The 15,232-nt window shown below is 43.6% G+C and overlaps 1 protein-coding gene across 1 annotated transcript in view; it reads left to right on the plus strand.

The window, feature by feature from the left end:
* Positions 1-6,133: 6,133 nt before the first annotated feature.
* The window catches only part of trim71 (tripartite motif containing 71, E3 ubiquitin protein ligase), a 58,484-nt gene continuing 49,385 nt past the window's right edge, over positions 6,134-15,232 (plus strand). The window contains exon 1 of the mRNA XM_078211132.1: positions 6,134-7,380. Within this exon, the coding sequence (XP_078067258.1) occupies positions 6,409-7,380 (972 nt within the window). The 5' untranslated portion in view covers positions 6,134-6,408. The remainder of the gene's footprint in view (positions 7,381-15,232) is intronic.

The following is a 15,232-nucleotide window of genomic DNA, read 5'->3' on the forward strand; positions in this document are numbered from 1 at the left end:
GCCAGGCTAGAGACATGAAATGCCATATGTGTCAGGGTAGTATGGGTGGCAAAGGAAGCCACTGGTGTTATTCTCAGGATAAGGGTGAGGTTGACAAGGCCAACATTTATTGCCTGCACTTAAGAAAGCGTTGATGAATCATCTATTTGAATTCCTGCATTGAACTCTGTACAGTGAAGGTATGACCATTGTGTGTTATTGTATCACTGGATTTTGACCACTGACAATGTTGTGCGACTTGGAGGGCAACTTTGAAATTACAGCTTTCCCATGCACCCCCTGCCCTTCTAGGGGGCTGTGGATTTAGAGGGAGCTGCTCCCTGTCATTCGGTGAATATTACACTGCAATCTGCACTCATCAAAGCCCTAGAAATGACAGCAATCGGTTCATCTGTTCTTATTGGTTGAAGTGGAGGGACGACTCTTGGCCAGAAACCAAACTACGCTGCAGATTCTTCTATCTATACCACAACAAGCAAACTGGGTCTTGGTTGACCATTGTCTAAAAGGCATCACCGCCAATATTGCAGCACTCCCTCAGTAAAAAAAGAAAATGTCCTTCATGACCTCTGGATATTCCCAGGTGCTTTTCTCCAAGTACAAAGGACATCGGAACATAGGATCTAGGAGCAGGAGTAAGCCATTCAGCCGGTTGGGGCTGCTGCACCATTCAGTAAGATCATGACTGATCAGATTGTGATTTCAACTCCACTTTTTTGTCTGCTCCCTCATAATTCTTGACTCCTTAGTTCAAGGCTGAGATTGATAGGCTTTTGATTAGTAGGGGAATGAAGGGTTACGGAGAGAAGGCAGGAAAGTGGACTTCATGAGTGTTAAACCAACCATTATTTTATTAAATGATGGAGCAGGCTCAAAGGGCTCCTGTTCTTCTTTTGGTCTAATGGTCTATCAAAAACGTTTTCAACTCTGCAGTGAATAAATTCAATGATTGGGGAAGAAAATTCCAAATACAACGACCCTCAAAGAAAAGACTTCTCCTCATCTCCATCTCAAAGGTAGACCAAAGAGATAGTCATTGACTTCAGGAAGCGTAGTAGAGAACATACCCCTGTCTACATCAATGGGGATGAAGAAATGGTTGAGAGCTTCAAGTTTTTAGGTGTCCAGTTCACCAACAACCTCTCCTGGTCCCCCCACGCTGACACTATAGTTAAGAAAGCCCACCAACGCCTCTACTTTCTCAGAAGATGAAGGAAATTTGATATGTCCAATACGACTCTCACCCACCTTTACAGATGCACCATAGAAAGCATTCTTTCTGGTTGTATCACAGCTTGGTATGGTTCCTACTCTGCCCAAGACAGCAAGAAACTACAAAGAGTCATGAATGAAGCCCAGTCCATCACTCAACTATATGAACGGAGTGGGAATGGAAGGATACAAAAGAGTGGTCTAGTTTGGACCAGGGAGCGGCGCGGGCTAATTGTTCTTTGTTTCTCGTTTCAAGGCTTCATTCTATGATCATCTTGCTGGTGCCAGTACAGAGCGAGACTGCGGATAGTTGGGAACCTGTCTCGGGGGCAGGGAATTCAGATGGTGTTCGTAAAGCAGAAGTGGAAATGAATAGGGTTGGGAAGCATTTTCTGATCAGGGCCAATGTGATCTCCTGGACTCGTTTCGATCGCCTCAGGGGGTCGGAGAGGAATTTCCCAGATTTTTTTCCCCCATATTGGCCCTGGGGTTTTCACTCTGGGTTTTCGCCTTTCCCTGGAGATCACATGGTCTGGAATGGGGGGGTGGGGGTGAGTTAATAGGTTGTGATGAACAAAGCATCGTAGCTGTGAGGGACAGCTCGGTGGATAGGATATTAGGATGTAGATAGACTGGAAAATTGGGCGGGGATCCTGGATTCAGGATTCAATCCTGGACCGGGGAGCGGCGCGGGCTTGGAGGGCCGAAGGGCCTGTTCCTGTGCTGTATTGTTCTTTGTTCTTCAAACCAGCCTCCCATCCATTGACTCTGTCTACATTTCCCACTGCTTCGGAAAAACAGCCAGCATAATTAAGGACCCATGCACCCTGGACATTCTCTCTTCCACCTTCTTTCGTTGGGAAAAAGATACAAATGTCTGAGATCATGTACCAACCGACTCAAGAACAGTTTCTTCCCTGCTGCTGTCAGACTTTTGAATGGACCTATCTCGCATTAAGCTGATCTTTCTCTACACCCTAGCTATGACTGTAGCACTACATTCTGCACTCTCTCCTTTCCTTCTCTATGAACAGTATGCTTTATCTGTATAGTGCACAAGAAACAATACTGTTTGCTGTATACTAATACATGCAACAATAATAAATCAAATCAAAGAGCAGGATTTTCCCCCCCCCTCCCCACCCCCCACCCCGCTATGGCATGTTTTCTAGCGGTGAAGGTGGCTCGCCATTGGGATCTTCCCATCCAGATGATGTCGACAGTGTTTTACGTGGCTCACCCGTCCTGCTGCAAGGGGATGGTACGGCCAGCAGGAAAGGTTGGAAATCTCATCCCAAGTACTTTCCAAGTGTAGCCACTAATGTAATGTAGGGAATCTGGCAGCTTTCACAGTAACACCTGTATTTATGATAATGTAATTATAAAATCATAGAATCCCTACATTGCAGAAGGAGGCATTCAGCTCATTGAATCTGCACTGACCCTCGACAGAGCATTTTAGCCAGGCACACTGCCCCATCCTAACCCCACTAATTCCCTAACCTGCGCGTCTTTGGATGACTTTGATAATGACCAAATAATCTGTTTTTAATGATATTGACTGGGAGACAAATATTGGCCAAAGCACTCAGAAGAACTCCCCTTCTCTACTGTGGAAATAGTGCCATGGAGTACTGCACTGCATGGGTTACTCCAGTATGGAGCACCAGTCTTAATAACATGTTCAAGTCCTTGAGTTGGGCTTTAACCTACAACCTCCTAATTCACAACCAAGCTGGCAATTAAGAAGAATATGTTTATCTGGAAGGAATGGAACTAAAAGTGGACAGTGAGACAACAGATAAATTATGCAGTAATTAATTTCAGAACTGACACAAGCTTGAGACTGCTAGTCATTCTGGAGTTCATTACCCCCGCCCAGGAATGTGAGAGACTGAATATTGGAAACCCTTGCTATAGAAACTAGCCAAATGGGCCAAGCTTTCATTGCATACTGGCATCCAGTACTGGTCCTGCCCAATTGCTTCTACATGGTCAGACTGCTTTTCTGATATTCAACAACAACATAAACTTATATTTGTATAGCACCTTTAACAATAGCCCAAGGCCCTTCACAGCATTAATGAAGAAATGTGATATCAAGCCACATAGATATTGGAAGACCAAAAGATTGCTCAAAGTGTTAGGATCTCTCCAGACACTGATAACTTTTAATAAAATTCAAATGACTGACTGAAAGACCACATGACAAGATTTCAAACTTTAAGACTTTTACTGTAACAGATAAACTAAAAACAATATTGACTAAGCACTGATTTGTAGGCAACCTGCACTCTAGACTAGAAAAAATAAACTCCCCATTTAACTTTTAGCACTACCAAAGATTTCTTTCTATGGTGATATTTAATACTGTCCCTTAACTTCATTCTCCTGGAACTAATCCAAAGCTATATTCTCCACTCCCATTGGCCTGCTTCCTTTAGCCTTTCAGAGCTGCGTAACCTCTAATCCCAGCATTAAATTTCATTGTGAGGGTTACATTGGAGATTCCTCTCTTCTATGCTAAGCTCGATGAATGTTCCAGCCTCCCTTAAATTCTTGTGAAATTATTCCAGATTTGGGACTTGCCTCATTGCCCTAAAGTTAAGGTTAAAGTTTATTTATTAGTCACAAGTAGGCTTACATTCACACTGCAATGAAGTTACTGTGAAAATCCCCTAGTGGCCACACTCCGGCACCCGTTTGGGTACAATGAAGGAGAATTTAGCATGGCCAATCCACCTAACCTGCACATCTTTGGACTATGGGAGGAAACCAGAGCATCCGGAGAAAACCCACGTAGGCACAGGGAGAATGTGCAAACTCCACACAGACAGTAACCCAAGCCGGGAATTGAACCCGGGTCCCTGGCACTGTGAGGTAGCAGTGCTGACCACTGTGCCACCATGCTAGCCATTGTGGAAGTCCTAGCACTGTGGGTCATGCCTGCCTACAGACAGAGAACTGAAGAAGAAAAACTGTGAATGATACCAACTCTTTGATTTAAAGCCTTTTTTTGTTACTGCCAAAGAACATTTGAGCAACAGAAAGAAGTGAATGATCAATGGAGTTTAGGGAGAGAACTCCAGAGAGAGAGAGAGAGGCCTAGGTGGCTTAAGGATTAACAGTGGGGACTAGGGCAAGATTTCCAAGGATTGGACGCAACACGAACAATCTTTCTCCACTGATGTCTATTCTGATATAAAAGCAAACTACAGCAGATGCTGGAATCTCCTGTCTATTCTGCCCTGCCCTCACTGCCTGTCCCATAGAGAGGCCAGTCTCGAGTTTAGATATTTACCATCCATGCCATCTGGGTCTTCCTTGGGCATGTTTTCCAGGTGATTTACCTCACATAACCTCTTTTTCAAACAAACAATCTCCTTTTATTCACATCACAGAATATGTGAGCTTCCTTGATATTACTGCCTCAAAATAAATTCTTCTTAACTCCAGTTATGTAAGATACTTTTACAAAACTTGACGAGTAAAGCGTATTTTTAATGAAGAAAGGAACAGGCTGAAGCCAAGTTGTATCACCCGCTACCACCACCCTGAGCTGAAAGGTAATTCAAAGTCCAATGGGAAATGTTGTGGAGTTCCTCCTCCTCCAGGTGCTATGCCTTACAAAGATGTTGGCAACCATGGACTTCCATTGAATTGGTGCTTAGCAGAGTACTGCAGTGGTTTGCCATTGGCTTCTGCAGTATGGCTAACCAGGAAACTCTCCTGCTCCTACTGCCACACTGGAAGGATCAACCTTAAAGCAAAATATTACATATGCTGGAATTCTGAAATAATAGCAGGAACCACAGGAAAACCTCAGCAGGTCTGGCAATATCTGTGGAGAGAGAAACAGAGTTAACATTTTGAGTCCAGAGTCATACTGGACTCCAAAGTTTAACTCAGTTTCTTCCTCCACAGAAGAATGACACATTCTCGTATTGCACACCTTAGACACTAATGCTCATCAATATAACAACATATCAGAACCATCTGAAGCTAAATTCCATTGACTTTTTATATGACTACTACATTGATCTGTGTACATGGATTCTAAATCTCTTAGGGGCATCAGTATGTTGGACTTGAAACATTCACTCCATTTTCTCTTTCCACAGATACTGCCAGACCTGCTGAGCATTTCTCACACTTTCTGTTTTGATTTCAGATATGTTATGAACATGCTTTTTTAAAAAATCAACAAGTACTGGAGGAGTGTGACTTGAACCCAAAGCTTTTGTTTTAGAGGTAGGTTTGCCAACTGGAATTAAATGTTGTTCTGCCTTCTTACACCAATTGCAAAGCAAAAAAACTCATTGCCCATAGGATGATGTTTGGCTGTTAAGCAAAAAAGCCTTGCCCACCCCTCCTATTTTTCAATACTTATAGATCTGGTAAAGAGAAATGTTCGAAGATTTTTTGAAAAGAACAATCTTTTTAAATCAAAAGAGAAAATACTGGAAATGTTTTTATAATGCCCTGATGATTTTTCTCCAGGGTTTCACAGAGTTGTGATCTGGAGATTGATCCTAGATTGCTCGAGACTCTTATACATGTGCATTAAATAGATTACTTGCATATTTTTGTTAATTCTTTCATGGAATGTGGGCATCACTGGCAAGGCCAATATTTTTTGCCCATTTCTAATTGCCCTTGAGCTGAGTGGCCGGATGGGCCATGTCAATCCAACTCAGAGGTGGGGGACACCACCCACTTTTATTTCTTCGGATTTATGAATGGAATAAATTATGAATGAATGTATGAATGAATGAGTGGAGTGGAGGAGAAAGGGGGGCGGGTGGAGTATAGAAGTCACGCCCCGCCCCTAACGCACCTGACGCTGGGTGACGCGGTGACGTAGCGACGGCGCCTCGCCCCCCCCCCCCTCCCACCCCGTGGCGACGTCCAAAGAGGCGGCGGGAGCCGGAGAGAAAGTGCGAGAAGATGGAGCGCGAGGTGGCGGCGGCAACGGGAGGCAGCGGCTCGGGGCGCAGCTGAAGAGAGGCCGGAGGGGGAGGAGGAGGAGGAAGAGGCCCAGGAAACACCGAGGATTGAAGAGCGGCCTAGTAGAGTTTAGAGTGAGGAGACAATACCAGACGAGCGAGTTTCCACCCCCTCCCCGGTCCCCCCCCTCCCCCCCCCAAACACACCCGGTGCCTCCCGGGGGGAATATGAGCCACCGCCGGTCGCTCCATGTGGATTTCCCGGTCGCTGCAGAGGGGAGCGGTTCTCGCTGAGGAAGCCGAGCGGCTGCCCTCCCCGCGGCCGCCCGAGCTGGCCCAGGGCCGCTTCTACCCGCGCTGTTACCAGCGCTCGGACGCCGCCATGGCCGCCCCGTTCTGTGGCCAGGAGCCGGCGGCTCCGCCTCAGGCCCAGAACCAGGGCAGCCCAGTTCCGCCGCAGGCCCCCAGCCGGCCTGAGGCCCCGGCGGCTCAGGCCCCTCAGTGCAGCCTGTGCCACTCCCGGGGCCTGCCGCCGGCCTCGGGGCCGCGTTCCCGGAGCCTGGCAGCCGGGCCTCCCCACCCCCCTCCCTCTCCTTCCCCGGCCGCCTCGGCAGCGGGTGGCTTGGCCGAGGAGCTGCGCCTGCTGCCCTGCCGCCACTCCTTCTGCCAGCCCTGCCTGGAGGCTCACCACCACCAGCGGCGTCGGGGACAGCGCCCGCCGCCCAACCGGCACCGCCCGGGCAACGGGCCGGGCCCCGAGGCCGAGGCCTCGTCGTCCTCCTCGTCCTCTTCCTCCTCCTCGTCGTGCTCGGGCACTTCGGCCGAGCTCAGCTGCCCGATCTGCGAGCGCCTGATGCCGCCCGCCGACAGCGAAGGGCTGCCGGCCGAGCTGCTGCTGCTCAACAACCTGCTGGACGTGGTGTCGGCGGCTGAGGACGAGCTGGAGCCCGGCGGGGGCAATGCGAGGGGCCGGCCCCGGCCCAAGAGTTCGCAGGCCGGCTGCAGCTCGTGTGACGAGGGCGCCCCGGTGACCTCCCGCTGCCTGGATTGTGCCGAGTATCTGTGCGATCACTGTGTGCGGGCTCACCAGCGGGTCCGCCTCACCAAGGAGCACATCATCCACCGATTCAGGCAGCAGCAACAACACTACAACCAGCAGCCCTTCCCCAGCCTGCCGCTCACACACGAACGGGTCAGCTACTGCCAGCAACACGACAACGAAGTAGGTTTGCCCGCTTACTAACTTGGTTTCAAAATGTGAAGAGGCCGGAGGGCATTTGCTCGCTCTTTTGATTCGTTCGTTGCACGGGGTTAAAATGCAGCGCGTTTCGTTGGTTGCACGGGGTTAAAATACAGTGCCTTTCGTTCGTTGTCCGGAGCTAAAATGCGGCGCCTTTCGTTCGTTATGCGGGGTTAAAATGCGGCGCGTTTCGTTCGCTTTGCAACATTTTCGTTATTTCGGGAGAGAATGCAATATGTTTCATTTATTAAATAAGGTCAAACGTTTTAGTTGCATTATTTCCGACTTAAAAAAATTACTTTGAAAATTTTCGTGTTTTGAAAGGTAGCACCGAGAGGGTTTTAGTTAATTGGGAAGATTTTAGAAAATACATTCTAATCTCTCACGTAATGTTTGATTATTTTCAATTCAGTATTTGTACTGATTTGGTTTCATCAGTAACATTGGTTTAATATTATAAATATTTTGATTTGATACCGAGGACACCAATGGTAGTATCAGTATCCGTTAAATTGTGTGTATGAGTTTAGCCTAACTTAAAGATTACAATTGCTTCCAACATATTTGAAATATTTTAAGACCTTATTTCAAATTCAAACTGTTTCTTCGTGTTCATGTTTAAGGTCGGAGGTTTTGTGCTTGTGAAATGACTTTACGTTCTGGGTTTCCCCTTTTTCAGGTCATTTTAATTTGGATAAGAATTTAAACTGCTCGCAAACATTTCGAAATGAGCCCGTGTAGGATTTACTTTTCATTTTTAATCTGCCCGGTACAGTAGTTCATTGAAACAATCTGGAGGCAACGTGTTCTGACTGGATTTGCAACCTATCTTCAGTCTAATACCATAAATATTAATCACTTTTTGATTTCGATTAAACATTTGGCTTAGTATTACAGGAGTTTTCGACATCTTGATAGCTGTTACCGTCCTCGCTGCCTTGTCTACGTATTTGAATTAAGTAAAATTCACACGTTTTCATGTGAAATCGTTGCATAATTTTTCTAAATCCTGGGTTAATAGTCGTAAAATACAGGTTACTAGCATGTGGTTGGCAGTGTATTCAAACGGGTGTTAACGAAAAGGGCGGTGTGCCCATAGAAAAATCTGGAATGTGCGAGGCGAGGGTGGATCGTGCCGTGATTCGAGGAATTAATTTGGTCAATTCTTTGTTTCCACAAACCATGGTATGGCGAGACGCCAAGTATTTTTCATCGCGATGGTGTCAATGTGCTAAACGTGTTTCATGTTCGGCAGTTTGGTAACAATGTGTCTTCGGAAACGTGTATCGGGCAGCATAGCAGCCCTGTTAACATGTTGTGTTCATTCATGTTCTGCCCAGTGTGGATTGCACAACATATCAATAACGTATCGATTAATCTTGGAATGTCGTGATTAGCGGCAGTATTTTAATTCAGCACTCTGGAGAAAATCACGCCTGGTTTTATATCTCAGAATTATTCGGTGCTGAAGGATGTGGATTTGGTTTTGTGTGTAGACACACGTGTCCTCTCCTTCCAGTCCAGGGGTGCTGGGCAGTTTTTTCCACCAAACAAAATGGTGCCGGTTGTTGGGCGGGCGAGCTCACAAAGTATGCAATTCACTTTAAGGAGATTGGGTCCAGTCGTGTTTTGCATTCTGTAAGCGAAGGGCCATGCTTTGTGTGTCTCTTCCCCTACCGCCCCCCCATATTTCAAGTAACTGCGTGAAGGCAGCGTAGCTTGTAGAAAGCATCAAAGTTTTGTCATTCATTTTTAGTCCTTTCATTAATATTGGGACTATTTTTTAGTGAGATACTTCCCACCCAGGGGAGCAAAACTTCTTTGATTTAAAGAATTGCAATATATGATTTTTCATATATTGCAATGTAACGGTGGGGACACAATTCAATTTCCATTGAGGAGAGGTGAGATTTTGGGTATTTTTAATACATATAATTGGCCAAGTAGAGATGATGCAAATTTTTAATAGTGCACAATGCTCATCAGGATGGATTAACTCATTGGTCAATGGAGTCCAGTGTTCAGCAGTACCTAGTAAAACGCAACAGATTGCAGAAAATCTACATACAACTCCAGAATCAATTTAAATGATTCTGGTATGTTGTGATTAGTTGCTTTTATTGTGCAGACATTCCAAGAGCCTGTTTCTTCATGCAAATTGCTTCACATGTGTGGAAGGGAGTGAGGTGGGTCTGCATATTATGTTCTTTGTGTCCAGAGTCCAAGACTGGTTCTGCTAAATTCCTGTTTAACAAAAATAGCTTATTTCCATTTCGCATAATAGTAAACACAGCTATTTTTCTCATAACTTTCTAGTTAGTTACAATTTGAGGATAGCATTCTTCATAGCAAGACCTTGACTGGAGAGGTTAGAACTGCCTGCTCTATTATACTATTTGAAGTGGTGAATTCTCCTGGACTCCTTGCCAACGCTCTTATTGTGATTTGCTGGACATTGCGCACAAAAGGACTGTTGCATTCAGCTCAGTGACAGGACATGAGAAGTAATTTAATACATGCAAATTACTATGGCGGATTTCTTGAGTGACATGACATGGTGCTACATAGTTGCAAATTAATTCCTGACCCTGGTCTCATTAGCAAACTCCTTTTCCACTGCAAAAAGGTCAGCACAATACATGGATAGGAATGGAAATGTTGGGTGAGGTTATTCCATCAAAATAACCGTTGGTACTGTGCATAGATATGTTTTCATTTGAGCTGCACTGATTTGGGATGAGATCGCTAGTCTATCTAATGTTTTGAATGCAGCCTTTCCATTCAAAGTCTGGGTTTTAATCTTAAACGTCTCCTTTCTGATTTAAAATAGTAGAATTTTACATTGGGAACCTATTTGCCTGGCTTATGAATAGGCTGCCACGTTTTTTTCTTTAACATAGCTGTGAAAGGATGTGTTATGGATTTTCTTTCTACTCTATTCTAATGACATTTGTGTATGAAACAAGATCATTTTGTTTTGATTATTTAGTGAAGTTTGAGTGTCCACTCAAATATTCTTAAGTCAGTCTGGATGCATGCCTCACTTGGAACACAACATAAGCTGAGGGAATGTTGCATTGTCAGATGGTGACTTTGAGATGTTTCCACAAATGACCATAAGAAGTGTTTGAAGGAAAAAGCAGGAGGGTTCTTCTGGCTATTATTTATGCATCCACCATCACTAAAATAAATTATCTGGTCATTTATATAATTGTGGGATCTTGTGTGCAAATCGGCTGGCATGTTTAACCAAATTCAACACTGACTACTTCACCTTATGATTTCTGTAAAGAGTTTGGATGCTCTGAGATGGAGAGTCACTAAATAAATAAGTCCTTCCTCATGCTCCCTGATATTCTCTACTTCAAACCTTTTAGAAATTGGATGAGTCACTGACCAGCAAAAATCATTTTTCCAGCTTTAACTAATCAAACTTCTTAGTTTTGAACTAATTTATAGCTGTGAACTGATGAAAAGTAGCTACTAAATTATAATCCCAGTGATCGAAGGGTTCAGTGATTTTTTTTTTTTTTGTTGCACTTTCTATCTAGGTTTGATATCCTCCCTAAAGGAAAAAGGGTTTAAAACTGGGTATGTTATTCCAGCTGGCCTGGCGCATTTTGTGCACACTTAGTATTGCATCTTTCTCTCTTATGCTATTCAGGTTTTTGAGTTATCCGCTCACCTGAGTTATGAATCATTATCCAACCTCCTAGACCTCAGTAAAGTTTGACCCTTTGTGTCTGATCACTCTGCGATGTATCACTTTGCATTTTCCAAGAACCAGATTTTTGATCTCAAGGGAGTCAAGGTGGTAGGCCAGAAAGTGGAATTATGTCACAGTCAGATTTGTCATAAATTCTTATTGAATGGTGGAGCAGCTGAATGACCTCCCTTTTTTTGATCTTATAAATGTCATCTGATTGTTCACTTTGTCTCTGATCCCCGAGACTTGCCTACAGGTAAGCACACTCATTCCCGTCATTTGCAAGGTCCAAGTGGAGAATTTTGGTCAGTATTTTGTGAAAGGAGAGGAGATGAATTATCGCAAAATCAGGCTCCCATTGATTACTTTTTCTGATATATCAACGGTGAGCCAAAAATGAAAGTAGTATGACTTGAGTATTTTGCATATGATACAAAGATAGGTGGAGGGACGGTAGTATTGAGGAGGCAGGGAGGTTGCAGAAGGACTTGGACAGGTTAAGAGAGTGGGCAAAGAATTCACAGATGGAATACAACATACCAAAGTGTGAGGTTTTGCACTTCAGTAGGAAGAATAGAGGCATAGAGTATTTTCTAAATGGGGGGAGTTCAGAAATCGGAAGCACAAAGAGACTTGGGAGTCCTAGTTCAGGACTAGGTAAGGTTAACTTGCAGGATGAGTTGGTAGTTAGAAAGGCAAATGCAATGTTAGCATTCATTTTGAGACGACTAGAATACAAGAGCAAGGATGTACTGCTGAGGCTCTTTATGGCTTTGGTCAGACCACATTTGCGATATTGAGAGCAATTTTGGGCCCTGTAACTAAGGAAGGATATATATGCTGGCCTTGGAGAGGGCCAGGAGGAGGTTCACAAGGATCCAATTGCACAGCCTCAGAATAAAGGGATGACCGTTTGGAACCAAGATGAGAAGGAATTCTTTAGCCAGAGGGTGGTGAATCTATGGAATTCATTGCCACAGAAAGCTGTGGAGGCCAGGTCATTGAGTATATTTAAGACATAGGTGCTTGATTGGTAAGGGGACCAAGGGTTATGGGGAAAAGAAACATATCATTTCATAATTGAATGGCTGAGCAGACTCTGGGCTGAATAGCCTAATTCTGCACGTATATCTTATGGTCTTATTGTGTAAGAAACGGGGAAGAGGAAGCAATTGGTTTGGTTTTTGTTTCAGGCAACTTCTCGCGTAATTCTGGATTAGGAAATTATGGTTGTGGATTGCTATCTTTTGAGCCAAAGTTGGAAAGCTCAAGTAACATTGTATGGACATAATTGAGCTTGTGGTCAAATACTTGTCAACAGTATAGTTGCGAATGTACAGCAACTGTGAACAAGCTACATAAAAGTTCTTAACTTCAGATTTTTCAGGAGAAGGAGGGTGTCGGATGGGGAGGGGGTCTTCCCTGAAGTTACATGAAGGTTTTTGAATGTGGAGATAGTGTGGGAAAGTGGCAATTATGTCATTGAAGGATGAATTTCCTGTGCGCCTCCGCACCTTGGAGATGAAGCGGTGGATGAAATTGAGGGGTATGATGGGATTCTGCTAGTTATGTATGGCAAAGTTAATGATGGGAGTGAAGTTGATGGCAAGAGACACATGATTTGAGGATCAGGATTTTTCAGTATTCAATTGAGATTATGAATGTTTGAATAATTTAATGTACATTAAAGTGGAAGTGGATCGTGGCTATTTTTCTGGTTCTTAGATTGGGATGATACTGGAGATTTTGATTAAGTATTAGGATGATGTGTTTTGGTTACTTGATAACTGATCATTGGCAATCTGTTACCTGTGTAGATTTACCATTGGTAGACCCATGGGTGAAAATTCATAATCAAGCCCTCTGATCGTTTCTGGCACTCGCATAGCCTTGAAGGACAGGAATTGCATTAAGCCAACTAATCTTTTGGATTGGGTAGTTACACTTCATTTTTGCTGGATAGTGTGGAGGAGGAGCATACTGACTTGTTCAAGGCCCCTGTTGCAGGTTGTTGGTTAAAGACATGATTGGGCCCTGCAATGGTTAACCATTTTGTACCTATCCAAGTTTTGAGATTATCTCATCAAAATACTGGCAGACTGACTTTTTGTCCTTCAAAGATTTTGGCTTCAGAAGTAGTGGATAAATGAACATTTATTCAATTAAAAAAATACAGTGCATTTTGCTCTAGGAAGAAACTTGGTGAGATGTTGTAGAAGTTTATGGGTTTCCAATGGTAACGGTAATAGATTGAGTGGGAAGATTTAGTAACCATTGCAGTTGGGCTGCATCTAGACTTCAATCCACAGTAAGTATTTCGTGTGGCTAACTACATTTTCTCCCTTTGCCGTATCAAACTTGGAATTCTGCAGGTTTGTATCACTGTAATTGGGATACGGGTTACCTTATCTTGGTGCTGAGCTTATTGTGAACCCACCTTCAATTATTTATAGTACTCAAGTTCTGTCAATATTAGCAATATCTTCAAATGTAAAATCACTTTTGTTAGAGTATATAAAGGTTTTGTTAATTCCCAGCAGCATCTGCTTCATCTGACCTTTCTCCACAGAATGCTGTGCAGCTGTATAGTTTCATTGATTGCAAAGAAGAGGGACCCCATCGTGCTGAACTAATTTTAATGCTGTGCTGGAGGCCTTTTGTTGAGATCTATATATAGGTTTATTCCTGCGAATCAGTTAACAATGTGTCCTGCTTAATTTTTTTCTCCCGGCATTGCAGTTATTCTCATATGATAATGCTCTGCTTTTAAACATCTCCAGCCAACTGCCATTTCTTGCTGCTCTCAGCACCCTTCCAAGTGTAAGAAGCAACTTGCTTACTGGCAATGAGCTGGAGTAGATTTGCTTTGTACATGCTACTATTTAGAAATATCAGTGTTTTTATGTAGGTGAAGCAAGCCAAAAGGCAAACAATACTAATTGCATTGTGCACAGGCAATTGTCTCCTTGATTTCCATTGCCCCGCCCATCTTTCCAAGATATTTCAATTACTCCATCATCAGGGCTAATGGATGGCAAGTTTCAGTTAGTGTCCATGAAATCCCCACAGTGTGGCTTTTATACCCAAGTCAAGTTGCTTTTTAAAAAAAAACGAGGAATTTAATATCATACCAAAGTCAGATGTTTCTCAATTAGGTGTTAAGGTTGGATCTGACTGTGGACTCCCAGGATATAGCAATGGTTTTGGTTGATTACTTTGTACAGATGATGCTGAGTTACCAATCCTTCCTTCAAGCTATGTACCATCAAGAATTGAACATATTTCACCATTGTTTAATTGCTGGATCAAAATCTTTCAGCTCTTAGGTACTGGCAATGGAGAGCATCTTTGCCACTTGGATTGTGGTGTTTCAGGAAAGCCCACCATAACCGTATCGAGGGTACAAGAGAGAATCTGACAAAGTCAGGATTTATCGTCTGTGTTGGAAAAGGGGTTACTGTGAAAAGGATCTGGCTGAATTGACACCTTTTCCCCACTATGGACACCTGTATATGGTATCCATAATGACCACTGAGCTAATGTGTTACGGGCAGTTAATGCTTGTGGAACTAAACTCACGGTGTGATATTTACCACACAGCCAATTTTTGTAAGTAAAACTTGAAAACACAGGCACAGACAGTTGGCTGCTTTTCTCTTCATTCGAGGATCAGTCAAGTCAAAACGCTCGGTCTCTATTATCTTTATCCTTTCGCTCTGTATGGGTTAATGTACCAGATGCCCACTGAGCTGCCAACAGAATTTTCCTCATTCTGTACATGCAAATAATTAAAATTGTTAATGTTGTGTGGATTGTGTGTTTGAGTCCATGTTTTCCATGTAGAGGAAAAAAGCACTTAACCTTTTTCCCATTGTCTTAAGATAAAGGACTAAAACTGTCGTGACTTAATGTCACGTGGGCAGTGGAAGCATGTTTTTTTGAAGTTGTTGGAAAAAAGTAGAAGGGACTTTATATGTTGTTCTTGGTCTTGAAGTGAATAATATTGACACTAGATGCCTAAAATGGGAAGTGTTCTGGTCCCTTGTGTGCTATCATCCTTCACCTTGAGCACAAAGTTCACAAGTCATTTGAAAATTCACAAATCACTTTTAAAAAAAAAAAAATAGC

This window comes from Mustelus asterias, chromosome 4 (genome assembly GCF_964213995.1).
Source record: "Mustelus asterias chromosome 4, sMusAst1.hap1.1, whole genome shotgun sequence".
Classification (NCBI taxonomy): domain Eukaryota; kingdom Metazoa; phylum Chordata; class Chondrichthyes; order Carcharhiniformes; family Triakidae; genus Mustelus; species Mustelus asterias.